The 17,891-nt window shown below is 40.3% G+C and overlaps 1 protein-coding gene across 1 annotated transcript in view; it reads left to right on the top strand.

Moving 5' to 3' along the window:
* The window catches only part of LOC141441479 (protein lev-9-like), a 103,147-nt gene that overhangs the window by 45,308 nt on the left and 39,948 nt on the right, over nucleotides 1-17,891 (top strand). Inside the window, exons 2-3 of the mRNA XM_074106232.1 lie at nucleotides 10,915-11,069; nucleotides 14,053-14,155. Coding sequence (XP_073962333.1) covers nucleotides 10,915-11,069; nucleotides 14,053-14,155 — 258 coding nt within the window. The remainder of the gene's footprint in view (nucleotides 1-10,914; nucleotides 11,070-14,052; nucleotides 14,156-17,891) is intronic.

Below are 17,891 nucleotides of genomic sequence, written 5' to 3'. Positions count from 1 at the left end.
CATTGTTACATAGACCTATATAGGTGATTAGAACGTAGGGAAAGATTGCCAGGAAATGGATATATGTACTTAAGATTGGTTTTTTGGAATCTTTTGTATTTTTTATTTCAATTCCAAATTTTTACTTTTACGGTCATCCCGTAAAACCTAATTGAAAATACAAACTGAAATATAGATGCACAGAAAACAGAAAAATAAGCCATCATGGGAATCGAACCCAGGTCCTCGGTAATCCGTACCGGCGTGCTATACCGCTACACCACTGATGGTCAACGGTACCGACACGAATTTCCCATATGCACCTCATATCTCAGCTTGTTTGTTTCTTACTTAGTCACTTAAGCAGTGACGCTAGCGACATCTATGTCGTAGCCCTCATCGAGAAACTTTTTTCGGCACTCCATTGGAACTAACCGCTCACCCGGACAAGAGATATCGTTACTAACCTGTGGAATGGCAGCGCCATATTTAAAAATTTAACTGTCAAGCGGCGCGGCCATTTTGAAAAAATCTTCTTGACTGCAGTGACACCTACGAATTAATTTCGCGAATTCGCGAATTTTATTAAAAATATCACCAAAAAAAAACTACTTTAATTTATAGATAAGCCTTACAGTGATAGTTTAGCATAAAATGGCATATCTAAGTAAATAACAATGAATGACCTTCAATTTCTGTGAACTTTATTATTCATTATCAAATATCTGATAACCAAATTTTTCTCAGTCATGTATTAAATAACTATAATTACAAAATAAAACAATTACCTGTAGGAAAACACTGATTTATTTCGTAAAATATTAATGTATTTACGAAACAAAGCCCTTTTATAGTCTTTCAATATCAAATAATAGTATAATACGAGGTTTCCAAAAATACCAGCGCACGGCAGCGGCCACACAGTGAAACTTGAGTAAACGATAAGAACGAAAATAAATAAATAAGATAAATGAATAAGGATATATGTACGTATGTAATCTTTTGTAGCTGAATATTTTGCATGGGGTGTGTTTGTTTTTATCCCCCAAAAAGAGAAGTGTTATAAGTTTGAGCGCTATGTGTGTCTGTCTGTCTGTGGCACCGTAGTTCTTAAACGGATGGACCCATTTGAATGCGGCTTTTTTTTATTCGAAAACCGGTTTTCTAACAATGGTTCTTAGACATGTTTCATAAAAATCTGTTTAGCCGTTTTTGAGATATAGAACTTTGAAGTGGCAAAGTCGGGGGTTTTCCAACTTTTTGATAGTTAGGTTAATCATTAATTATGTTGGTCTTAATAAGACTGTTATATTTTTGACTAGCTTTTACTCGCGGCTTCGCTCGGGTAAATCATTAGATCTGGTAGTCCGATTGGGATGCGGGAATTTCTTAAATTCCATTGGGAATTCCCGAAAATTATAACATAAGTGATTTTCCTTACGGCTAGGTATATAAAACTTCAAGGCTCTGGGCTTGTCACTCGTACAGTCAACGTCATAAATAAGTGATCACTTTTGCTTTTGTACCTTGTCGCTTTCAGTCGTTACATGATTTCAAGGCTTTTCAAACATGACGTTAAAGTGACAAGGTACAAAAGTGATCACTTATTTCTGACCTTAACTGTACTACACTGTACTTTGAAATAAAGAAAAATTGAAATTTGGAAATTTCCCAAGCCCGATCCTCTAAAAATGTCGGGATTAAAAGTATAAAGTATTATTCCAGTAATCCTGCTATTTACATACGTACCTAATTTAATTCAAATCGTTCAGCTTGAAAAACAAGCAAACACTCATAAAGTTTCTTATTTATAGGTGTTGCCCGCAATGTCATTTGCTAAGAATTCAGTCATCGCCATCTCACGGGAGCTATGCAATTATCTGGGATAAAACTATCCTATGTTCTTACTAGGGTGTTAAATTATCTCCATACCAAAGTACTTTATGACTTTACTTGAGTACTTTATGAGAAGTCTCTTCGTTCCATTCTCCATACAAACGTAGTCCCGGTCTCATTTGAAAACTAGGCAACAGAAATAGATGAAATTTTGTAAGTATGGACTAGACGTAATTATCTATGCCTGTGGTTTTTCAGATTTTCATATAAATGTATAATATTAGAATTACAGGAGCTCAAAAGTCGTAAAAAAAGATGTGAACTTTGCATGAGAACTACAGACAAAGCATTTTTACAAAAATCAAAAACCACAGGCATAGAAAATATAATGAATGTCTTGATTGTAAAATATCATTGATTTCTGTGCTATACTTTTCGTATAATATGAGGACAACGAAACCCAAAATTCAACCGCCCAAATCTTGAAAAGCCTACAGCTATCTCGATATAAATTACGGACGTCGTTGCGGAAGGCATGGGGGGGTCGGCTGCGAGCGCTTATGTCACGAGCGATAAAGACAGCAATATCCCAAACGAATACCTAACGCGGCCGCGCCACCGGCAGGGAATGTTCTCTTAAGCATTAGTTAAATGTAAGTAATGTTTTAACATTTCTTTGAAGAAGGTTTCCGAAAACAACGTACATGTGTCGCGGAGCGGTAGCCGCACGCCGCGCCTGCGCCGGCGCAGCCGAGCGGCACGCTTCCGGTAAAAGTGCCGGCAGCGCGCAGAAGCGGTGGCCATCCGGTAGCGGGGCGGATGTTTAAATAACTGTTTTTTTTATTCGACTGGATGGCAAACGAGCAAGTGGGTCTACTGATGGTAAGAGATCACCACCGCCCATAAACATCTGCAACACCAGGGGTATTGCAGATGCGTTGCCAACCTAGAGGCCTAAGATGGGATACCTCAAGTGTCAGTAATTTCACCGGCTGTCTTACTCTCCACGCCGAAACACAACAGTGCAAGCACTGCTGCTTTACGGCAGGATTAGCGAGCAAGATGGTGGTAGCAATCCGGGCGGACTTTGCACAAGGTCCTACCACCTGCATGAATTACCAACAATTTGCTCACCCGCGACCTTATGATAGCTGTGTTTGTGCAATAAATTTGTATTCATGCAGCTCCTCCACCTTTGCACTAAAAGAACACCATTGACATCTCTGTATGTACAGTCAAGTGTAAAAATATGAACTTATTCAAACTTTCAAAAATAAGTAACTAACTAACTAATTTGGCTCAGGGACCCAAAGAGGGTCTTGGCCTCCGAAACGAGAGCATGCCATCTGTCCCGATCGTGCGCAGCCTCTTGCCAGTTGTCGACGTGGAGACGTCGCAGATCCGCCTGGACACTGTCCTCCCAGCGGTACCTGGTCCTGTATCAAAAATAAGTACCACAGACTTATTCCGACGCAATAAGGCCGTAGTAACATATTTTTGAGTGGTTCAAATAGATACTTATTTTTGCACTTGACTGTACCTTACGGCACTAGACTGGCTGTTTGGATCAAAACTACTACTAAATGCATGTATAGTTTCTCTTGTATTTATATAAATATTGATACTTTTCTTTTCTTTAAGTTTTAATTGTATCACTCTTTTCATGATGTGTACATTGTGAAAACCCTCATTGTGTGTGATTTGTGTTCTTACAGTGAGAAGGTGAAATTTGTAAAAAAAATACAAGTTTTTTTTGCTGGCTGTGCTTGCGTTGTCATCAAACCTACATAGTAACGACTTTAGACGACCAGATGGCCTAGTGGTTAGAGAACCTGACTACGAAGCTTGAGGTCCCGGGTTCGATTCCCGTGTCGGGGCAGATATTTGTATGAAAAATACGAATGTTTGTTCTCGGGTCTTGGGTGTTTACTATGTATTTAAGTATGTATCTATCTATATAATTATATTTATCCGTTGCTTAGTACCCATAACACAAGCTTTGCTAAGCTTACTTTGGGACTAGGTCAATTGGTGTGAATTGTCCCGTGATATTTTTTATTTTTATTTTATTTTAGTAACTAATCCAAATTCAAAAAATACACTGAGTGTCTGGTTTTTTTTTGCATTGCATTTGTATAAAAATAAACACTACAAACAGTACTCGTACTAAGACTTGGATTCTGTAACAGCCCTAATTATAGCTCATACACTCCCGCGCATGCTTTAACCTGGCCTTACTATATCGCGTGCGAAATGGTGCTCGTGACGATGTTAAAGTTATTTACCTACTAATAATGTTTACTTGTTTGTTATTGTTTAATATGCAGTAAACAAATATTTTTTTTTATTTGACGACCGGATGGCTAAGTGGTTAGAGAACCTGACTATGAAGCTTGAGGTCCTGGGTTCGAATCCCGGCCGGGGCAGATATTTGTGTGAATAACACGAATGTTTGTTCTCGGGTCTTGGATGTTTAATATGTATTTAAGTATGTATTTATCTATATAAGTATGTTTATCCGTTGCCTAGTATACATAGTACAAGCTTTGCTTAGTTTGGGACTAGGTCAATTGGTGTCAAGTGTCCCATGATATTTATTTTTTATTTTAATTTATATTAAATATAATGACCCGGATAACTCACGTCTTAAATCGAGTTTAGCTCGACATGTTTCGGGCTAATCCGTAGCCCTTAATGCCGTCGTGCCGTCTTAGCCGTGGCGTTTATAATTTATGATGACTAACAATATTATTATTACTTTTGGAAATTCAATTTTCATTGATATTCCCTGCAATTGTATTTATACTTATGAAGCCATGGTGGCCAAGTGGTTTGACCTATCGCCTCTCAAGCAGAGGGTTCAAACCCCGGCTCGCACCTCTGAGTTTTTTCGAAATTCATGTGCGGAATTATATTTGAAATTTACCACGAGCTTTGCGGTGAAGGAAAACATCGTGAGGAAACCTGTATAAACCTGCGAAGCAATTCAATGGTGCGTGTGAAGTTCCCAATCCGCACTGGGCCTGGGAAAGGAGGCCTGTGCCCAGCAGTGGGACGTATATAGGCTGAGGTGGTATGTATTTATATATAATTTACTAGCCTTAACCCGCGGCTTCGCCCGCGTTAGAATTAGCTTAATGCTGTCTTAACTGAACTGTTGTATATTAATTACCTATATATGCCCGTGCAATTTTGAAATATACAACGAGAACAGGTTTACTTACACGATTCTTGTTACCATGGCAACGCAATAAATAAATGTCTTAGACTTTGGCCCGAAAAGGTTACGGTAAGATGGTAAGAATTCGAAAGTACAACGTTCGCTTGAACAACGCCATCTATTGATTGCAAACGAAGTTAACACGTCATCTTGAGAGCCGAGGTACGGTACGTCACCGTTCTTGGACAGCGCCCTCTATTATTTGTATAAACTTAAAATATTATCCCACGAGAACGCATTACCGGTATATCAAGTATCCCATGTATCTCCGTGTATTTGCTACTTCAAGCAGTTAAAATCAATCTTTCGCGTTCTCGCTACCGCCTGTGGTTTGCACGCTTAATATCAGCAATAAATAATCAAGTTTAATTCAGAATCGAGTTAGAATAGAATCTGATAACGAGTCTCGGATGAAATATCTTAGAGTAAATGCAAGCTGGAGGGTTATTGTATTACAGTAACACACAGCGAGGCGATAATCGCCTAATCTTAATCGTTTTCCAAATAGGTACAGTTTTACTTAAGAAATTGATGTTTTCTTTAAAAAAAAACCGTCCGACTGCGAGCCGGACTCGCGTACCAAGGGTTCCGTACAAGTTTGTAGGTATTTAGAATATTCAGTGTGAGCAGAGCCCTTCTCCTGGGCAAACTGTACACGTGCGGGGTCATTTTAGATGGTTACCGACTGACATGCATAGAAAAATATAAAAAAATAAGATTTTCAGCCTTTCCTTATTGATTGTGCTATAAGGGCGACCTTCTTAGCAAATTTCAAATTTCGACAGACGGACAACAGAACGATCCTTTTAAGAGGCACGAAATCCTAAACCCTGTAATTTTCTAAAGCCCAGTTTAGACCTGCAAGAAAAATCTCACTACAAACTCGTTGGCTTTACGGCCTCGCAATGTAATGCAATTTGCACAATTTTTTTTGCAAGTCTAAGCCGGGCTTAACTCTAGGACCGTGCTTCAGACTGTTCGTTGTTCGTCAATCAATCGCGTTACTGATTGATAGGTATAAATTTCCATCCGCTTTCGCCCCCGCTCCCGCGGCCTCCCGTCACTCGCGCCGTTTAATATCAGTAATAAATAATCGAGTTTAAGTCAAGACGCCGGCTGAGCGTTTGAAGCCAGTTAACGTTCGGATCGAGTTAGAACAGAAGCTTATCCCAGTCTTAGATGAAATATTTGCTGAACAAGGCCAATATAAGCATAGAATTTGGAAGCAGGATTACCATCGATCCATGTTTTTGTAGACACCCGGAAACAGTTCTGAATCTTATGGCGTTTGTGATATTTTTAAGTCCCACATACTGCCGCTTTAATTTGATAATTATTGATGCTCAAACTCACTCAAAACTCATAACATTTAATGACATAAAAAAACACAATACATCGCAACAAAAACACAGTAAAAACATACTTAAATAGGAGAAAACAGAAAAAATAAGAGACGTTGCGCTGTAGTGTGATTCTGTAGTGTGTGTAGTGTGTAGCTTGATGCTCCATTCAGACTCCACGAGACTATACGAGGGAACGCGAGTGCGAGAGTGGGAACGGTGCATCGTGTCCCCTCGTTTTCCCTCGCCTCGCTCCGCTTTGTGTCGAGGAAAGAGGAAAGTAGACGTAGCGGGCAACTGAATAAATCGAGTGTTGATGGCTAGCACTCCTGCAGCGTCAACTCGTCAAGACTCGTGCCTAGAGCCTCTAGAAGGCGCGCGAGAGTCTGAATGGGGTATTAGGGCAAATCAGTTACGTTGGTTCTTCTGCGAAACGACTTCTCATATGTCTAAAAGTAGCCGTCTCCCTCCATTGCTCTTTGAGTAACTTCGTGCTTCCGTACAAAGCCCAGTGAGAGACCCTGGCCTCGAAGCCATATTATATCATTACTGGCAACACTCTTGGATTCATCATCATCATCAATATAAACAGCCGTAGGACGTCCACTGTTTGAGATAGGCCTCCTCATAGACCTGTAGTTATTTCGGTTGAAAGCAGCCTGCATCCACCGTGAGCCTGCGGTTTTAACCAAGTCGTCCGTCCATCTCGTTGGTGGACGTCCTACAATCCGCCGCTTTCGACCCCAACGATTATCCGTCTGTTCTTCGTGGTATATGGCTTGTCTATTACCACTTCAACCAACTAATTCGGATGGCTATGTCGGTCTCCATTTGAGAAATTTTCGACTCCAATGACCATCTGTTCTCCGTGCTATATACTATACACACAAACACAAACATCACAAACATTGCAAGGTCCGCCCGGATCGCTACCACCATCTTGCTCGCTAATCCTGCCGTGAAGCAGCAGTGCTTGCACTGTTGTGTTTCGGTGTGGAGAGTAAGACAGCCGGTGAAATTACCGGCACTTGAGGTATCCCATCTTAGGCCTCTAGGTTGGCAACGCATCTGCAATCCCCCTGGTATTGCAGGTGTCTATGGGCGGTGGTGATCTCTTACCATCAGGAGACCCACTTGCTCGTTTGCCATCCAGTCAAATAAAAAAAAAAAAAAAAAAAAACACGCCTGTATTCCCAAATGGGGTAGGCAGAGCACACGAAACGTTACCGCTTCGGAGCTACTTTTAGCAATTTTAGGTCCGTGCTATATAGCTTGCCTATTACGATTTCAACGAGCTAATTCGCTTGGCTATGTCGATTCAGTTATACCTATAGACTGTTCTATTTTATTACTAGCTATATTTAGCAATCAAGTTTGCACAGCAACAATATAAGCAGTGAATCAGCGTCATTAATACTGCCTCAATCAACAAGGCCAGGGGTCGCTACCTATACCTAGGCCCATACAGGCCGATTAGGCTCTATTCATGCCTTAATTTATGTACCGAAGGCTGCCTACACCTAGGATTTCAATGAAATTTGAATTAATGTAGCTATTAATGTAGGTGAGGCCTTTGGTATGCCTTATCCCGGATCCGTCCAAAATTTAAGGCTATCTCAGAGAAAACTACCCTATTCTACGCGAACGAAATCACAGCGACAGGCATGTGTTATAAGTATCTGTATAATTTATTAGGCCATTGATTCCAAGTTTTAAACCAGAAATGTTGGTAAAGTCTCGTCAACAATGTCTGTGTATCTTTCGTTTCTTCATTTAACAACGTTAAGTAATCATAAACAAACATATTTTACCTCACCTGTTTCGTTCACTTCGACAGTAAACTTCAGGCGGTGTCACAACTCTCGTTAAACAAATGAACTTTGGAGGTTTTGAACTTTTGAAGCTTTCTTGGAAGGAATGAAAATGCTTGATGTGGCAAGTGATGGTACAGTGTGCCTACAGAGCTTTGAGTTTCTTGCCGGATTCTTCTCAACTGAGGTTTCCCGGCAAGTGATGGTACAGTGTGCCTACAGAGCTTTGAGTTTCTTGCCGGATTCTTCTCAACTGAGGTTTTCCAAACCGGTGGAAGTTTTTTTTTGACGTGGACACGTGCTTGTTATGGCCTAAATTGAATAAAGATATTTTGACTTTGACATTAAGCCGATGTCAGGAGGAGGAGGAGGGATAAGTCCGCCTTTGTACTTAACACTTTTTTTTCTGTAACCTTTTTGTATTTTTTATTTTGTGGAATAAAGAGTATAAACAAACAAACAGACTTCAGATTTTTGCTTTTTACCCGAATGTTGAAGTTTAAGTAAGTTAGGTACTTAAGAGAGTTTTAAATTACTAGACTTGTTTATCCATAAAGTTTTCCGATTATCTGGATTTTTAGATTTGTTTTTTATTTTAAACCATGATTAGAAACCATAAAAGGAAATAGAGGCTCTAATAACACAACAACATTTTTATAGAGCACATAGTAAAACCTACAAAAAAAAGCTTGCTTCGTTAATCCAGTACGCGTCGTTACGTTTTACCTATATACCGACTCGAGCGCTGGCATACACAGCGTCAGCGATACCTTTCTTTCAGTCAAGTTTAGCTCCTTTATGTCAGAGTTAGTTAAGTTTAATTTTAAGTTGTCTTTGTGCTTCGAAAGCTCTAATTACCGTAATTACAGGAAGCTGGCAGACGGAATTCGATTTCTTTTAAAAGCTTTAAACAAAGCTTTGCAAAGAAAAATCCTTTGAACGACGAGCTTCTATCTGCGTTTGAAATTTTGTTCAGTTTGTTTGGGATTGTATTGAAAAATATGTAATTAATTTGTTTTAAAAATATTTCAATGTCTTTCTATAAAATAGTTATTAGCAACTAAGGTTAACTGACATAACAACCTACGTAGGGATAATATGGGTTAATATTTTTGGGTGTTATCAACGCGCGGCCCGAAGTTGACCTGGCCAGCTGATCGTTCCACAGCTGAAATGCACAATGTTCCTTTCTTTATTTATATTTACTCGAACTTAATATGTAGGTGAGACAGGCCCTGTTTATTAGTAATTGTTTAAAAGTTGAAATTTTATAAGAAAAACCAAATACGACGGATCCATATTGGCTCCCATACTTGTTGAAAGTCAGAATGTATCGGTTGTCATAACTATTTTTTCTCTGAATCCACAAATTTCTATACGATGACCATTTCAAAATTTCAGAAAAGTTTACGGTTTCAGTGGGAAAACTTATGTATTTTTATACTTTGTTAATAAATTGAATCAACTCGCTCTGATACAAAAATTGATTGGCCCCTGAACCCTCGCGTTATCGTGCAAATGGAGCTCTAAATATTTTACGATACGCTACGTTTTACGGTACATAAAACATGTGTCAGCAAATTGAAACATTTTCGAGCCCCATATAAACCTAGATTAATAATATACCGTGAGTCATAGACAAAAGGATTATAATAGATACACGAGTCACTGTTTCGAACCACATGGGGGTTCCTTTTCAAGATGAGCTTGGACAGACGGAGCGCCGGGTGGCCGAGCAACGAGTGCGCTAACGCACAGGTTTTAGTCTGCTATCCGTTCGAGCTCACATTAAAAAGGAACCACAGAATGGTTCGTAACATATCTGACATATCTCGGAAATTTATACATGAGTAACCTGCGTATCTATATTTGATTTGAATTTCAACTTTTTATACTTGGACTCTATGGCGTATACGATTTTCTTGAGTAATTTTTATGGGTTTTACATTTTATTCAACCGTATCCCTTGTACTTTTGAACCCTATGGCGTATACAATTTTCTTGAGCGAATTTTACGGATCTAAGTCTTAAACCATTTATCGATGGGTCCTACGTATGGCATACGCCCATATACGTGACTTTACGAAAAGTTAAGTTGTGTTAAAAAACCAGTAAAAAGATCTGTGTTACTTTGGCTCATATACGCGTTCAACTTTTAAAAAAATATTTGTAAAAAATATATATTCAGTTACCAAATTTATGGCTTTTGTATGTGTGAATTACGAAAATTGAATATTTTTCAAGGAAATTATATTTCAAGGTATTTTACCCAAGATACCCGCAGTAATCAAAAATAAATAAATAAAGCAACCACAGATATATATAGATACACAGATGCACAAGTAATCCATATATGTGAAAGCAACACTACGATGTAACATCGGGGTACCGGTTCTCTTTGACGTATAAGCACCTAAATGTCAGTTATGCCCACAGATTAAAAATAAACCGTGCAGAATTTACCGCGTAAAAGTACCAAACGTGCGTTTAGCGCTTTTACGTTAAAATTGCATCTAGTTTGGCCATTCTACTTCAATAGTAACTCTAAACATAATTGAATAACAATATTTTTAATCCACCATTTAAATATATTATGTATATATTTTATAGATCTTTAATGCACAAAACTCAAAATTGAAAAAAGGCACTTTGGCCCTTTTACATAGAACCCATCGATATCTCTTCTGCGTTTTATTGTCCTTACCTTAACCATACCTCTTCTTTCCAGCGTCGGCCCTGCCGTCGCCGACGACAGCCGACGACGACGATGACGAAGACGACACGACGCCGTCGCACGAGGCCGACGACGGCCGCGTCTACAAGAACCCGCGCAACTCGCCGTCGGCGCAGTGTCCGAGAGATGAGGAACAGGCCACGCTGCTGGTAAGCTATCATCATCATCATAGCAGCCTATATATGTCCTACTGCTGGTCATAGGCCTCCTCTCAAGATGAGAGGGCTTGGACCGTAGTTCCCAGGTCCAGTGCAAATTTCGAAAAACTCACAGGTGCGAGCCAGGGTTTGAACCCACGATCCTCTGTTTGAGAGGCCATAGGTCAAACCACTAGGCCACGGCTGTAAAGCTTAGCTGGTAAAAGCTATAGTCCACATTAAGGTCCCTCGTACAGTCACCTGCGTAAATGTCCACACCAGCGTAGCATGCAAAAATATCTAACATGTCCTACCGGCCCAAAGAAATAGAGTCGTGTCAAATATTTATGCACGTTTTGTTGAGTCAGATATTTAGTGCTGGTGACTGTACAAAAGGCTTTATTTGTGCTTTTTTTATTCGACTGGATGGCATACGAGCAAGTGGGTCTCCTAGTACCAGATCACAACCGCCCATAAACATCTGCAACACCAGGGGTATTGCAGACGCGTTGCCAACCTAGAGGCCTAAGATGGGATACTTCACGTGCCAGTAATTTCACCGGCTGTCTTATCTCCACGCCGAAACACAACAGTGCAAGCACTGCTGCTTCACGGCAGGATTAGCGAGCAAGATGGTGGTAGCAATCCGGGCGGACCTTGCACAAGGTCCTACCACCTGCAAAATGCTTGTATCCTGAATCCAATCTCGGACTTCACATTATTTTTTGATTCCAAGTTAATTATTAGGTTCAAAGTGTCAACCTTAAAAGCCCTGGGCCTAAACACGCCAAGGATTTCAAAAAGATGGAGCCTTTTTAAAAAAGTTTTTTAGGCTTATGAATGGTTCTTCGCAAATTGCAATCGTTTTCCGTTAGTCCTCTAAAAGGGGATACAACCCTAATTTCGGGATAAAAGGCTCTAGCATACCTAAGCGTAATCTCTAAACTGAATGTTGCTAACCCATACTTCATCAACAGCCAGACTACCTAGGCATATCAAACTAAATGAGCCTTAAAACCTCTGATTAGAGATTGTTTGAGCTTGAAACTGTGGGTAGGTTTATATAATTTAACTAACATGTTTATTGAAGTTGATTGTGAATTAGCCAGTTTTCCAGTGAAAAGACAAACCGTAGACTTGTAGCTTGGCTTGCATAAACTATTAGAATTTTACTGGTGGCACAGAACCGAGCCGTGGTGGCCTAGTGGTTTGACCTATCGCCTCTCAAGCAGAGGGTCGTGGGCTTAAACCCCGGCTCGCACCTCTTGAGTTTTTCCAAATTCATGTGCGGTATTACATTTGAAATTTACCACGAGCCTTACAGTGAAGGAAAACATCGTGAGGAAACCTGCACAAACCTAATAAGCAATTCAATGGTGCGAGTGAAATTCCCAATCCGCACTGGGCCCGCGTAGGAACTATGGCCCGAGCCCTCTTGTTCTGAGAGGAGGCCTGTGCCCAGCAGTGGGACATATATAGGCTGGGATGGTACAGAACCCGGCCATAAAGATTGCACATCAGTCTGTGGAAAGAGACTCGGGTAGTTTTGGACTTGTAGAGCGTTGTCACACACTACTTATGTGACGTTTGTGAGTCGTTGTCCAGGTGCGATAGAGTACGGACGCATTTAGATGAAAATATATAATAAAGAGTTGTTGAAACCCCCCAAAACTTGAAATCGTACGATGGCATCTTTAGAAAAAAGAGGGAACTATCCTTTTTCTAGTAGTTTCAACAGCTCTCTATAGATATCCGAAGTTTCCGAAGTCATTAATTTGACGTAAACTAATTAAGTCCATAAAGGTGCAGTATTTATTTGATATAAAAAGTCACTTAATAAATACGATGGTTGATGGACGGTCGCCAGTGTTCGGAAATCATCGTGAACAGCAACTTCTTTTTCCGAAGACCGATGTGCAATCTTTATCACCGGGTGCTGTAAGTAGTGCAAATTCTGGACATATCACTAAATAAATGTGCACGCACCCGTTAATTAACTATACATATATAAACAATATTTGCGGTGAAGGAAAACATCGTGAGGAAACCTGCACAAACCTGCGAAGCAATTCAATGGTGTGTGTGAAGTTCCCAATCCGCACTGGGCCCGCGTGGGAACTATAGCCCAAGCCCTCTCATTCTGAGGGGAGGCCTGTGCCCTGCAGTGGGACGTATATAGGCTGGGATGATGATGATGATGATATAAACAATACGACGACTGGTTTAAAAATATATCATTCTATTTAGTCCCACAGTTAGATTATGGAAAAATGTGGGACACGTATTTTTTGGAGTCTTAAAATATTAAATATCGACAAAGGTATAGATCATCAAATTTCCGGAGTGGGGGCTTGTGCCCTCACTATTAGGTAAAAATCGTACCACATAGTGACTTCACTCGAAACTTCTAAGCATTGTATCCTCGTCATTGTTTGTTTTTCAAACATAAGAAAAAATACGTGTAGAATATTTTTTAATTATCTAACTGACGGACTAAACAGTTTTTTTTAGTCGTCTAGCCTATTACTTTGCTCATCCGTGACCTTAAGATAGCTACGTCTGAAAATGATGAGTTCATGCGGCTTCGCCATATTCACTGTAAGAACACACACAAATTACACAAACCCGTACCGCCTAACTTTTACGAATATGATTGGTTATTTGGAGTCTTTTTGTATTTTTTATTTCAACTCCAAATTTGTTACTTTTACGGGTATCCCGTGAAACCATATCGAAAATACAAACTGAGACATGGATGCACAGAAAAACCAGAAAAAGAGACCAGCGCTGGGAATCGAACCCAGGTCAGGTGTCTAAATTCCTGTCCAGCGGTGGTGTAGGGGTTATAGCACGCAGCACGGATTGCTGAGGACCTGGGTTCGATTCCCAGCGCTGGTCTCTTTTTCTGGTTTTTCTGTGCATCCATGTCTCAGTTTGTATTTTCGATATGGTTTTTTACGAATATGTTTGAGAAAACACTTTTTTTTTTGTGCAGCGCCAAAAATGCCTTCGCAAATGCTCATCCGACGAGGACTGCAAGAGCAAGAAGAAGAAGTGTCTCTGCGACGGCACATGCGGCATGTCCTGTATAAAGCCAGGTCAGTTTCTGAATATTGCTAAGTAGGATTTAGGTACTTGAGTTTGTATTAACAATCAAAAACAGAAAACATTTTTGAACATGTCAGTCGACGACATAGTTCCCATAGCATGTCGAACACTAGGACATTAATCTTACCTCTGACATCATTCTATTATCCATTCGCGTAACTTAGAAGCTTCCAAAACGAGACTTCGTAGGAAGCTCTACTACAATCTCCATTTTAAACACTATAAGGCTTTGTTTTTGCCATAGACCATAGAATAGAGCATCCGTTCAAAATGGCCGCTGCAATAAATCCGTAGACAAAGGGCAGGAAGGCCGTAAATCTACCCTGGTGTACTACCATTGTGTTCAGGAAGAGGTTGAATAGACCACTGGAAAACTATTACCGGTGCGTTGTTAAGTCTCTTACAAAGTAATTATTACTTAAACTCTCGTGGGACATGCTGAAAGAAAGAAAGAAAAAAACATTTATTCGTGACATTATTACATAAATACTATAGGTACAGTCACCGGCACCAATATCTGACACAACAAGCGTGCATAAATATCTGATACGACTCTATTTCTAGGGCCGGAAGGACGTGTCAGATATTTTTGCACGCTCCGCTGTGGCAGCTATTAATGCTGATGACTGTACCTATAGAATTAAACTAAAAATGACTTATCACGGTCACGAAATGTTCCCAAATTAGCATAATGCCGCCCGTGCGAACGTCGCTGGTCTTCCTTTGGGACCGTGGATTGCATACATTTTACAAAAAAAAGTTAAAAAATACTAAATACTAAAATACTAAATATATTGGTAAAAAATACTAATTAAACTGTTCAACTCACGATTATAAACCAGGAATGGTCTGACATCTTTTTCAGGCGGGTGCGTTCACGACCGTGCTCTCACGCGGATGTGATGAATGTGATAAGCGATATAGAGTGGTTAACACCTAAGTAGGTATAAGATTTTTATTCCATTTTTAAACTACATTCTCTATATAATTTGATCGTGGAGGTAATAACATCTCAGCGTGATATAGCACAAAGTCGTGGTTTGACTTTTGCCACTAATAATAATAAAGTACTTACTCTATTTATGCAAACATTCATAGACACGTCGGCGTTATTCGGAAGTAGTCCTGTGTGCCAAATTTTCACGGTGGGGGTGGGAACGAACGCCCCGGGTGAAAATTTTTGGGATGGCAAAATTCCATGATATATAAAATTAATACTGAATACTATCTAGATACTAGTCCCAAACTAAGCAAAGCAAAATAAGTAAATTTTCCATTATTTATACTGTGACGAAATCAGGGAATCCCCTTTCTGTAATTGAATGGTACAATAACGACATCTGGTAGAGCTTGTCTAATTTAAAATGACGCGTCCCTCACTCAACTAAATCAGTTCATTGCGACTAGTTAGATAGCAAATCTTACAATAAACCGCCTCAGCCCGACGGGGAGCTCAATCCCTGTTCGGCTGAGGCGGTTATTGTCTAAGACTTAGAGTCCACACCATAGTTTTTTGAACATAAAGAAGAGGGTGGCTGATACACACGCTATGCCACTGTAAAGGATTATTCACTATATCTGTAGGTACCTAGATATTAGGGTATAGTCTCAGGGAGTAGTAGAATGGGGTAAAAGCTTAACCGTTACACGACCTGTAATGAATGGCCGCGTAGCTCGAATAGCGCCACTAATCTACGTCGTATGTTTCTCGAACAGCTCTGTCAGTCCTTTTAGATTAATGTATCGCTGACAAAGTAGAAGCTGAATTAGTACCTTGTCGCTTTACGACTGGACGTAAGATATTATAGCAAACGTGTTTGTTTGGTAAATGAAAAAACAAAATGCAAACTAGAGATATATATCGTGTGACATATAAATTGAAAGGGATCATGGTGAAACTCTCAAAACATATATACTTAATTATATTATAAATGAGAAAGTATATCTGTCTGTCTGTTACCTTTTCATGTTTAAACCGCTGAACCGATTAAAAAAATTGATGATCGGAAAATTGTATAGTTTCCACTGGATCGATAATTGTGTCCTTTCTGCGTTAGCCTTACAGTGCCAAGTCAGGTACCAAATTTGTTGAAACTTAACTGTAGTTAATCACCCGGGGGCCACTCTTTGTAATTTGTCTGCGGCAGAGCACATTACGAGGGTTCCCTGGTCAAACCCAATAACTCGATCTAATAATTCATAAAAAAGTTCGAATTTAAACTTCTATATAGTGTTCTTTTTTAACAGTCAATTATTTCGACTTATCGGGTCTGACCAGGGAACCCTTAATCATTACGGGGCCAGATTTACATACTTACAATGGGGCGGGGCGTTCGGGAAGCCTCGCAGTGTCTTTTCGTTCAAATTACCGCAGTGTTTGGAATCAAAAGTCTTTGACTAGACCAGTGTGTGTTGCCAGTGATGACATACGGATCTGAGACGTGGGCGCTAACGATGGGCCTCATGGGGAAGCTCGAAGTGGTTTCTTTGCGGGATAGAATCAGAAATGATGATGTTCGCAGTAGAACTAAGGTTACCGACATAGCCCAAAAAGTTGCGAAACTGAAGTGGCAGTGGGCGGAGCACATTTCTCGCAGGACTGATGGCCGATGGGGTCAGAAGGTTCTCGAATAGCGTCCGCGGACCGAGAGACGAGTTGTCGGTAGGCCTTCAACAAGATGGAGCGACAACCTGGTTAAGATCGCGGGATCGCGTTGGATGCGGAAAGCACAAGACACTGGTCTGAGTGGAGAGCCTTGAGGGAGGCCTCTGTCCAGCAGTACTACAGTTAATCGTGTTTTTATAGTGTATGATTTATAGAGTAAATCCTCAAATATCTTACATATGAGTTTCGAAACGAAAACTTTACTAGTAACGGTACAGCAAGGGATTTAATCAATGTAGGTAATAGGTGCATGTGCTAAAAGCTGGGCGCGCCCTTGTTATAATAGCTAAAAGTGGAAATCAAGGAATATTCAAAACATTACAAATCCAGTTCAAATTTAATAACAGCTGGTTGAACCTTTTCTTCCTTTCTCATAGCTCTGTCCTTTCTGCGTAAGCCCACAGTGCCAAATCAGGTGCCAAATCTGTTGAAACTTGACTGTAGTTAATCGTCCGGGGGCCACTCTCTGTAATTTGTCTGCGGCAGAGCACATTAATCATTACGGGGCCAGATTTACGTACAATGCGGACCGGGGGGGGGGGCAGTAACACAATCCGTATCGAATTAAAGGGCAAAGGTAGCGGGTTTGTGAGATAGGGGCATACAGGCATTGATAAAGCTTGATGTAGTACCGTCAGCAGCAGAAGTTGTTGTTGTTGTTGTTGTAACTGATAAGAGATCACCACCGCCCATAAACATCTGCAACACCAGGGGTATTGCAGACGTGTTGCCAACCTAGAGGCCTAAGATGGGATGCCTCACGTGCCAGTAATATCACCGGCTGTCTTACTCTCCACGCTGAAACACAACACCTGCAAAAAATGTAGAAGTAGCTGAGAAGTTATCTAAACACTCTTATTAGCTAGGCACTAGAGTCGTGTGTAGATCATTATGAGCACTGTGTTCATCCAGTTCTGCTGCTGACTGTACAATGATCCATGCCCGGTTTTAGAATAGGATCCATCTCTTTCTGTGGGTGTTGTAATGGTGACTAAAGCCACATTCACATTTTATCTGTTGTATTGTGTCGTGACGCTTCAGAATGCTATCGGGTTCATACA

The sequence above is a fragment of the Choristoneura fumiferana genome, chromosome 24 (genome assembly GCF_025370935.1).
Source record: "Choristoneura fumiferana chromosome 24, NRCan_CFum_1, whole genome shotgun sequence".
Taxonomy (NCBI): domain Eukaryota; kingdom Metazoa; phylum Arthropoda; class Insecta; order Lepidoptera; family Tortricidae; genus Choristoneura; species Choristoneura fumiferana.
The sequence above is the reverse complement of the archived record's forward strand: the minus strand, read 5'-3'. Positions and strand labels throughout refer to the sequence as shown.